General features: G+C 36.9%; 1 protein-coding gene across 1 annotated transcript in view; it reads right to left on the bottom strand.

The window, feature by feature from the left end:
• Positions 1 to 11110, bottom strand: part of NUBPL (nucleotide binding protein-like) — a gene marked incomplete at its 5' end in the record, with an annotated part of 85945 nt that extends 74835 nt beyond the window's left edge. The window contains 2 exons of the mRNA XM_010287731.1: positions 7527 to 7561; positions 10963 to 11110. Of these exons, the coding sequence (XP_010286033.1) occupies positions 7527 to 7561; positions 10963 to 11110 (183 nt within the window). The remainder of the gene's footprint in view (positions 1 to 7526; positions 7562 to 10962) is intronic.
• Between the last annotated feature and the right edge of the window lie 209 nt (positions 11111 to 11319).

The following is an 11319-nucleotide window of genomic DNA, read 5'->3' as shown; positions in this document are numbered from 1 at the left end:
CAGCAGGAAGCATACTTAAACACTCACAGATGTTCATATTTACCTTCTTGTCAATGCTTTTAAGGTTCCATCCTCCCTAGCTAAGTGTTCTCTAGCACAAGCTAACTACTGCTAGGATTTGCTCTTTCTGCAGTGCTGATGCCAGCTGCCATGGTCTCATCCGATGATGTGAGCTCAAGACCACCAAAAAAACCTTTTTTTTTTTTTTACAGGATAAAGGGCTGCGGTAAAGAACTATAACTTCTCTTCATCTTCTGCTTTTACATCATTGACTACATCATCCTTTTTACTTCACCACTTTTTACATCATCTTCTCAGCAAGGTATTAATTTGCCCAATTAGACGTGTCTAAAGATTTCTGACACATATTCAGCATAAGATACATCTATATAATCACTGCATCTCTTACCCCAGAATAAATACAGTAAAGTTTACATTCCAATTTAAAAACTTCTCTCACCTACATTAAGAAATGAAAATAAGTTTTCACGATCACCAGGTATAGGGTCTGTATTTACAAGAAAACCAAATGCTACATCAATAGATAAAGAAGATATTCTTGCATATATCCCTGAAAGATCCCTACAGCTTCATTTTGTGCAGTGTACAAATTACAGGCGTAGATAACCCCACTAAAAAGATCTTTTCCTTTAACTTCCCTGGCAGGATTCTCAACTTAATTAAAGTTCAGTTTAGCCTTTGAACTTGGCCACTGCCTTGTGAGCAACAGCGATCTGCAAGATAGCTGTACTCTGAATTAATGACTTCCAAGCTCTGAACTTAGTTGTAATAAATCCTTTTGAGGGAAAGAATTAAAATACAGTTGTTGAAGGCCATATTAGACACAGTCCCTCTATATATTTGTCAAAATCCAGTAAATTTTGCCTCCTTTGCTTTTTGTTACACAGATTCAAAATCATTCAATTGCCATTACATTTGTTCTCTTAGGCAGGTGAGTTTTACTACACATGGTCCTTGTACAGATGGCATAGGTCCATGCTAATGATAAAATGATCCGTATCTTTCCTCCTATTAACTATTTTAGCAGACAGTTAAGAGTTGTTTAGTCTCTCAGACTTCATGTAGGTTCCCTTTTTTGTCTTTCAGGTAAAATTAACTATGAAATCAATTACATTTTCTAGTAACAGATTATTCAACTAAATGCAACCGGTTCTAGTGATATATCACAGAGAACCCCTCCACACATGCTTCTGTGTTCAGTGGAGAATCTTGTGATGTTCATTGATTTCTTCCAAGGAACAAGCCTGATAAAAGACTTCATGCCAACAGAGAGAAAGAAGAAGGGGGAGGAAGGGGAGGGGGGAATTCACTCACAAAAAGATGCTATGAATAGCTGTTAATCAACATAGCCCATGTTACTGCTAAACATCCAGAGACTCTTTGCCAGCATTAATGTCATTTTTGCTCATCTTTTCTAAGACTTTTTTTCCATACTTGGTAGGGCATATGTATCCCCACTGGACGTTAGTAGATGATATTTCACTTTGAAGTAAAATCTGCAAACCACCAGAATTCCCTGGTGTTCAGCTTGGGAGGGACAGAGGCACAGAGGCACAGGTTAATGAGCTGTCATCGTTCTATACGGTGAAGGATTCCCCACATTAGAAGCACTCCCAATATTCAGCAGCTGCAGCCCATTCCAAAGACAGAAATTCCACCTTTGCTCAGTGAAGGTGACAGTTATTTTTAAAGCTGGTGCTTTAAAAATCCACCACCAGGACCCTCAATTTAACCTTTTAATGTCATTATAGACTTAGAGCTAATTCCAAACTGCAAGCAGCAACACAAAGGACAAAAGGGAACTTAAAATCAGGATAGGCTCTGGATTTCTCATTTGACATACTGACATACTGAAAAGCCATCTTTTAATCTCTAATTCTCTAACTCTTTCAACTGCACACTATTTAAGTGCCTAGCTGTTAATTGGATTAAAGCCAAAAAAGTAGCACTGCAGTTTTCTCACTCTCTATCCTAGAAATGCAAATTATTTTTTTTAAACACTCACTCTTCTACTGGTTTAAAAGCCCTTCTCCTTCATATGAAGGTCTTTTAATTTTCTGTCAGCTGCAGAGCTTTTCTGGCACTCTTTTCCATAATAGTCTGCAGTAGAGCTCCTAGTCAGATTTCTAAATAATCAGATACCAGGAATTCAACTTTATTTGGCCTTCTTGCACATTATGTATCCTACTGATAAAAACAAAAGTTCAATACAGCAGCATTTTAAAAATAAATTACCAAAATCCAAAACAGAATCCCAAACATTACTACATTTCTACAAAATGCCTCACTGTTTTCACAGCATTCCGAATTATTATAAATATACTCCACCTTTCACATCAGTCTCTCTCTGACATCTGCACTAGGCTTTCAATGGCTTCAAGACTCAGGATGCAGGTAATTAACTCCATATGCAATACTTAAAAACAAAACCAAACAGTAAAAAATTTTATTTTCCTCAAATGAAGCATATAGTCATTTGCTTAAAAGAAAAATTTTAAGTAGCCTAAGTTTAAAAACATTTTTAATTGCACTCATTTTTACTTGAAAAACAGTAAGATTTTTAAAGTTTTATTCTCTTATTTTGTCAGCTGATCAAGAAGCTGAGCTGTCATTGCAAGATAACCCAAATGAATTCCAACTGGCATCTCCAGCTTTACTGACACTTTTTAGCATTGAGAAACAAGCATGAACACCTTATCTATAGCAATTAAAGTCTTCTGATTCTCTACGCAATGAAGGTAAAGATGCCTAGAAATCAAACCCTAATAACTAGTAAAGCTGCATGGGAGGAGGACAAAACAGGTCAAAACTTGCCTTCATGCTATAATTATTCATAAAGGACCCCATTACTGTCTTAATTCTTCTAGATTTGTTTGTTTTCCCCACACAGAATTTTTTCCTTACCACAAAGAAATGTATATACATTGTGAAGTCATCTGTTAGTGCAACAAGTCAAATATTATCCTGTAGACAAACAGTTTAATTACATGAGCCAAATATTCGAAATAAAGCTGGAATGCAAAGAACACAGGCTGGGTGGACTTTGAGTAGTCTGAAGATTTATCTGTGTTGTTTCATTAAATAACATTTTGAAGTCATTAAAACTAATTTTATTATCACAACAGCTTATTCACATGAAGACTCTGCTTGTAACTACGTAATTTCTATGCTATAATTTACTATGTGTTTGTGAGAGACCTCTTACTTGTGGATGTGTATAACAGGCAGATGTCACATGAGTTTTCTGCTTTTAAAAAAAAAATAATAATAATCTGCACTGTGACATTTTGACTGCGATATTGTTTGAATAAGTGTTTTTCATTTAGCTAATCATCAAGTTACCCCAGCTTTATTTCCATTACAAGACAATGTGTTTGGCCTTTTACAGCCCGAGGTTCAATGCAATACAACAGGGGAGAAGAGCTCTGCGCACCCCTCAGCACTCCCCTGCCGGCCACCTTCCCCAGTACAGAAACATTGATGGTCTTATATTGAAAATACTACATTGCTCAACAACCAGTGGGTTTGCTTGGGAAAACAAAGGCCACTCCCCGAGATAAAACCACCCTTGATTTTTTTCAAATTTTGGTCCTGATCTGCTTGACCCAGTAATCCCCTGACACAGAGATAGGCTGGAATAGTTAAAACTGATGCCTTTAATCATGTGCCCCTACTACTGCAAGCAGAAGCCACTTGCTTATGCTTACATGCTAATTTGTTCCATATGGTTTTACTTCTTGCTCCTTTGTCCTTCAAAATACAAAAACCGTTTCATCCCATAGTGAAAAAATTTAGATCTTCCTGCAAAGGAGAGTCAAAGGAAATCTGACTGGGGAGCTTGCCTCATAGTGACAGCACAAGCATGCAGCCTCCCAACTGGATTTGTGCCATCCTTAGTCATGCACAGCTGGTGTTTGCTCACTAAAATACTCTGTTCATAAACGAGCAATCTCTATCCTATTATTGCTGCCATCTATTAATTCAACTTGTTGCTACTATAATACATCGTCTCTGGCCAGGCAGCTTTCGTAGTCGTTCTAGCCTGAATATGAATCGTCCTGGCACAAAACACAAAAATTCTTCCCAAGTGCTCCCAGGGGAGTACAACTGACTGTTGGTACATCAAAAGAACGAAAAGAATCCACGGTCAAACTAAGCAAGCAATTAAAAATAGGACACAAGGGTAAAACTGTAAGTTATTTCTTAAGACAAAAAGAACACGGTATAGATTTATAGGTCTTGGAACACGCACAAGAGCTTATACAATTCTTCACTAATCCATCTACAACAGGTAACCCAGGGTACCAAAAGCTTAATATTCCAGAAAGGATCAGGGGGCTGCCCTGCTTTGCATAAAAAAAAAAAAAAAAAAAACAAAAAAAAAACAAAAAAAAAACACACACACCAACAACCAACAACCCACAAAACCTACTTTGTCTTGGATGTGGTATCTAGGCATCTAAATGAAATCCTGTCTTGAATTATTTACTCTGTATCCATGAGGTAAAAATATGCCAAACAGACTGAGCACCAGCATGCAAGACTTGGAACTCCTGAATTCTAATCCCAGCTCTGCCAACGACACTGTGTGCCAATGACAATGTCCAAGGCTCTGTCAATGCCTTAATATTTCAGACCACCACTAGTAACTGAAAAAGCTTCCATAGTTAAAAAAAAAAAAGTATCTATAGAAACAGTGGAGTTTTGGTTTTGTTTAACTACAGAAAGTAGAGTTTTAAGCGAAAATGGAAGGAAACTTTCTTTTATCAAGAGGACAAAATATTCCTTTATGTTTTTACTGTTATTCCTCTTCCAGCTTATGACATTATCAAACAATAATAAGATGTCACAGCTGTTACTGAAAGCAGCATGAATATACTCTAACCCAATCTCCTCTGAAAGCATCTTCAGATCTGTGGACCTCCCTCACCAGAAAACAGTTTTCTAAATAGTCCGAGACCTGTATAATCTCAGAAAAAAAACATTTGAAAGATCAGAAGACAAAATGATTTTTTGAAGTGATTTAGTTCCAGCATACTACTTGCTTTGAAAATCTAGTTACAAACATTGAACTTGTAACAGAAGCAGACTGTATCTAATGAAGGAAGGTCAGACCTTTATTGTCATGGTGACCTATTTTTCTTCAGGAGTTCTTTCTTTCCTCCTTTAAACAGTACATCAAGTTCAAGCATCAGTTTCTATAAATCTGTATTTTGCTTATAAGAGACATAAGGACTGCAATGAAGTTGCAGGAGGCTGCTGAAGCTCTGATCTACTAACAGAATCATTACTGCTTCCTCAGAAAGAGATGAACTTACAATAGCAACGAAGGGAAGGGTAATCATGGGAAGGTGATGCACAACCAGTAGTTATTAAAAGTAAAATGATGAGGTCCATTGCTGCATATCAGAGCTCAAAGACATTCACTATAAACTTCAGCAAGAGGCACCAATGGACTCTGGAAAACAACCTCCTTATTTATTTCACCATAACAAAACTGAACATTACAATGATCCCTACAGTTCAGAGCACTGGACCATCCCAGCCTAGATCAAGGTCAGAGATATTCATTTCATAACCTTGACTCACAAAACTAGTGAACTGAAATCAACCAGAGTACACAAATGAACATACCAGCAAACTCAAACCCAAAGGTTAAACATAAACATTACATGCCATCATTATCTTTAATTAAAAAGATATTAATGCATGAACAAACAGCTAGAATTGCATTTATTCAATCCACCTGAATTTCATATTTTCTAACCTGTAACTACATTGATGCACAATTTTGCCACAGCATCAGCTTGCTAAATTGTGACCATTAGTTCATGCAAGTCACAGCTATTTCATCAATTGCAGCTGCTCCTCATTGATAAACATCCACCAGATGCTGGCCTCCAATTTTACACCAGCACATAATCATAATATCAGAAATTACTAGAGCATCCTAATTTACCTTGTTTAGCTCAATTTCTTTTAAAGGTATTTCTCAGGTGCTGATTTTCCAAGTAACTCCAGCAACAACCTCTTCCATCATTCTAGACTATGGTCTCTCTTATTTGTGTGTTCTATAAGCGTTTTAATGGGCTACTGAAGTGGTGTATCACATTATTATGTTTAAAGCCAGATGTTTAACTCCTAACAAAGGGCATAATCCCAAAAACTTGTGTATGTCAGAATTACTAAGGGATGCTTTTATGTAAATATAAATTTAAACAATGCACAAAACTGCATGTTTGAAAAATATCAGGCACAACGCAAAAAACACCTAAGCTGGTACAGAAAGTTATGTGCAGTTAGTTGACATGGTTTCCATGGAGCTACTCCATGACCATGCCACAAAACAGATCACATTGCAGGACTGCATTCATTTTGTAAAAGTATTACAGCAAATGCCATGTTTTAAAGTTAATTAGAAGGAACCATTCAGTTATGCTTTTCAAGATTTTTTTTCTGAAATCAAATTACTCCAGCAGCCTATTTAAAACACAGAATTAAAAACTGTGAAATATCAGATGCCATTACAAACAGTACATATTTCATATAACAGCTCTAAACACACTCCTTTTATCAAGTATGACTGAGTGTATGGAAATTTTTTTCATCTTTTACAGAATTCCTAAAAGAAGTGTGGAGATTGCATGTAAACCTCACTCCTCCTACCTGTTGTTTTCTTTTACAACAAGAAAAAGATTCTACGTTTACCAAATTAAAGTACTTGAGGACATTTTGTATTTAATTAATGCTTTATGACTACAAAACCTGCATTATACGCTCTTACACAGAAGTGAAGTTTGCTTCTGAGCTTACCTCTGTGGCAATAAATATCTACAATGGAACTACCCCCAGTTTATAGCAGCAGGTGGACATAACTAAGACCTGTTGTTTTCACACTTGAACAGTTCCCACTGTCTATTTATAGTCCAAGTAACAGTTCAAGCAATGCCAAACTGGGCAATGATATTCTGTCACCCAAAAAAAAAAAAAAAAAAAGGTATTTCCAAGCTTTAGGGAAGATACATAACTCCTTTTTTTCCCTCGGCTGTTTATATATATTTTTGCACATTAATTTCTCCATAAAAAGTAAATCTTTAGAGATATAAAAAAATGTTTTGGACATCATCCAGCACTTGCTCATATTTTTTCCAAGTCAGTGCTCTGAAGTGATAGAATTTAATTATTTATTACATGTCTCCAACCTGCAAAAACATCCTCTACTATGTCTACACATCCTTGCAGAACTGCAGTTGAACTCAAGAGACACACAAGGGAAAGGACACAGCCAAACTCAGATGAAGTATGAGAGCTACTAAGTCATACATGGTACTGATAAAATGTAAACAAATTAATAAAAACTCAAAAGTCCATGAAAAACAAATAAAGAAATTAACTGTCAGAGTAAATACTTAGATTCAATGTATGTGACTGCCCCCAGCAGTAACCATTTTATTTATGACACACATTTGTTTCACATGAAGGCTGATAATTAGATGTTCACCTACCGAATCATTTGCTGCTAGGGCGAGGGCTATATTTACTGCAAGAAAGGGGAAAAAAAAAAGATTAAGTGCAATAAAACTTAATTCCTAAATATTGAGAAAATTAGAATTACTAACATATCATATAAATGCATCACACACTTAATAATTGCATTCATCATCTCAGTTCTTAAGCTTCTTGCACCTCTGCAATATTACTAGTTTAAGTGGCAGCAGCACCCACATTTCAGTACTCAAGCTAACCTGCAAAAACTTCCAAACTCTGAGTTTCTAGAGGACACCGCAAAATAAAAATACAATCTAAGTATTTTGCCAAAGGAGAACATTAAGAAAAAAACTTTTGAGGTACCTGACTTTTGAGGAGCGGACTATAAAACTAAAATAACCCTACCATAGGCAACCTTCACCACAGTCTCCAGTAAACTTTCTTAAAACTAGGGATTAGGTAAGTATTGACCTCCACTATTAAAGTACAGTGACTGGAAGGATGATCATACCCCTCTTTCTGATTTCTTGTGACGTATTAAATATTAATATTTCCTGGAAGAAGGTGCAATGCATGCTTTTCACTTGATTTTTACGTCATAAAACAAAGTCTCATCTACCCTGAAAGCCTCTGTAACAATTAAAGAAACACAAAAACAGGATGAAGTAATTAAAAAGATTGTGACTTTGTTTAACAGCTTTTACATTTCCATCAATACTTAACTCCCATAACTAAAAAGCACATGCAAGAAATGGTATCTTTTAATTGCCCACCAGCTTCAATTATGTTGGAAGACCTCCCAGAAGCTTCAGATAACCAACAGTGACTGCTATAATCCAAAGCAGTAACATGTTTCAAAAGGAAAGAAAAAAAACATGGAAAAAACCCACCACACAAAACTCTCTCTTGGGTAACATCTTTTGCTTTCTTTACACATTGCTGTATGTCAGTCCACAGTGCCTTTTTAAGAAAGATAAGCTTTAAGAAAGATCAGCCTTATTCTACTAGGAGAGTATGAAGGTACTCAGAAAAAGCTGGTGAGCGAGATTCCCAGCTTAAAGAATTTAGTATTGAGAAAGGCAAGTTCCTTTAAACAAAATGGTGAGGAGGTTAACAAGAAAAATTGTACAGTGCTCCCTAAGAAGCACACAGCCTCTGTTTACTCCTAAGCTGATAAAGCATATAGATTTTATTCTTCAGTTTGCTATTTAAACAGATGCTTGATTAGCCATTCCCTGAATCAATCACAGGAAAATTGATCCTCTGAAGCTTGGAGGCCAATCTACAAACCACAGAGAAGGAGAAAAAAACAAGCAAACCAATGATAAATTAAGAAAAAAAAAATAAAATCAACTGTAGCTCATGTCTGAAGAGGCACAAAGGAAGCAGCGAGTTACCCCACACACTTTCTTAAAACCACTTTATACATCTGTCTTCTTCCTACATAATTATCATGTGTGAAAATTAAAGTATGATCCACAATGCTTCTTCAGTAAAGGATATCTGACTACTGAAGGGAAAAAAGGGAGACAGTGAGAATAATATAGAGGGAAAAACCTTGAGTTTTCTAGATGCACATTTCATGTTTCTGTTGGATCCCAGCTGATCCTTGCACTCCGTTGTCTTTGTACTACCATCAGTTGCGAGAGGGCATAGAAATGCAGCATAGGACCTAACCTGATCCTAAACATTCATGTTGACCCTAACTAGTAAGTTCCCATAACCAGGAATGCAGGAGAACAGGGCAGATACATTCCGTAAGTTGAATAAAACTTTTTTTTTTTTTTTATTTTTTTTTTTTAAACTTTACAACAGGGTCCAAGAAAAGTCACCATGGTATCTCTGCCCATGCTAAATCAGCCAACCAGTATCAAGAACGATGCACAGGGAGATACGAGTTAGCCTTTTTGAAATCAGTACAGTTCTGGGAAGTTTTATTAGTTTGGACTTTGTAACTTCCAAATCCAAAATGGCCCCAGGAATTGCACAGCTGAATTCTCAGACCACTGAGCTAACAATACAAATAAAACTTCTTCACCCAAAATCAGACACGTACAGAGCCAGCTGAGTGTGTCTGCATTTGTGACGTGGTTATCTAAATCATCAATAAAATACCTATAGATAACCAAGATGAATTCTCTCTGAAAGATAACTTTCAATACTTACATATCAATGTAAATGAAATTTAGAAATAGAATAACCAGTTTATGACTATTTATCAGCATATTCTAAGACGTAGAGAAGGCCCAGAATGAAAAAACATGACATTGATCCTGGAAAAGAACCATGAACAACCACTATTATCGCCTTTGCCAAAGCTCAGACCTGTGTCTGGGCTGGTCAGGCGAACAGATGGATTTTGGCCTCTGCCTTGGAAGGGTAAGTTTCAATAACAAGACATTCTACATGCAGAATAAAAGCATGCGACAGAAAAAAAAAATAAAATAGAGTTAATATGACTGAGATGAAGTCAACATGTGGTCAAATGTATCAGCTCTCCTGAAAAATAATAAAAAAATCTTAGCCCATTAATCATTGCTAAAAATGTCTTAAGGCCAAAGTAGTTGGTAGTATCAGTAGTTTTATTTTCCTCAAACTGCAGGATTAACAAATGCGAGCAAGAACACCAGCCATTAATTTTCCGTAACTAAAAACAGTAAGAGTGCCAGTAAATTTTAGAAACTTCCCTTCTTTCAAGACCACAGCTTGAACTCCTGTCATGACAGGATCAATTTTCTACAATATTCGTCTTTCTAATGCAAAAGAGGAGACAGGAGAGACAAAACCAAACCAAAACAAAAACACCCCACACCAAAAAAAAAACCACCAAAAACATTACTTTGGCCAGATGAAGTAAATACAGCAGAACACTGGTAAAAGACAGCAACTTGACAGGAAAAAGATAGGAAGTAGAAGAAACAAACAGTTAGTTTAACACTGTACTAGGCAAAGCAAAACAACAACAACAAAAAACAACCGAAGTATTTAAACAAGGCTTTGTTTCACCTTTTGTTTATGAAATGCCTATACAAGTAGTTGAGAAAGTTGGAAAGAGAACTGATTCTGAAACCTTCTAAATATCAGTATCCCTTACAGAGCACATGACTGCTGACATGGCACAAAGGAGCACTAGGGAAGGAGGAACAGCATCACTGCACCGCCATATGATCCCCCCCACCTCATCTTACATTGTCTCCTAAGCAAGCAGGCTGTCCCAAGACAGCACTGAACTATTACAAAGATATTATTTCAAAGCTGTCTGCTCGATTTTGCACCTCATTTAAAGCCAAGACCTCTGTACCCACACAGATTCTCAAGGACTGCAATAGGACTTGACAGAGGTGAAGGGCTGCATTAGTGGGACTCAATTACAAGACAACAACACAAGTGTCCAAATATTCCTTACGATATATTACCAAATGTGTAAAGTAAACAATAAAAAAAAAGTCTTACCTGCTGTTGTTGATTTTCCAACTCCCCCTTTTCCAGAAGCCAAGACCACCACCTGCTTAACTCCTTCTATGGGCTTCTGTTTCGGCAGCCCGCGTGACAGGATCCGGGTGCGTTTGTCCCTTAGAGCCTCATCCCTGGAGCTTGAGGACTAACAAAAACAGAAAGCAAGTGAATGTGTATGCACCAACCTGCAGTGTTCACAAAGAAAGCTGACAGGGAAGCAACCACCGGCACGATAAGAAATTTTCACTACCGGTCAAAAAAAGACTTTTTGCACACAGGCTCACCCACAGGGAGTCTGCTTCACAGGCAGGCAGGAATAGGGCCTACTTAAAAAGAAAAAACCCAGCAGGCATT

This window comes from Phaethon lepturus, unplaced genomic scaffold (genome assembly GCF_000687285.1).
Source record: "Phaethon lepturus isolate BGI_N335 unplaced genomic scaffold, ASM68728v1 scaffold16355, whole genome shotgun sequence".
Classification (NCBI taxonomy): Eukaryota; Metazoa; Chordata; class Aves; order Phaethontiformes; family Phaethontidae; genus Phaethon; species Phaethon lepturus.
Note: the sequence above shows the minus strand (reverse complement) of the source record. Positions and strands in the feature narration are given on the sequence as shown.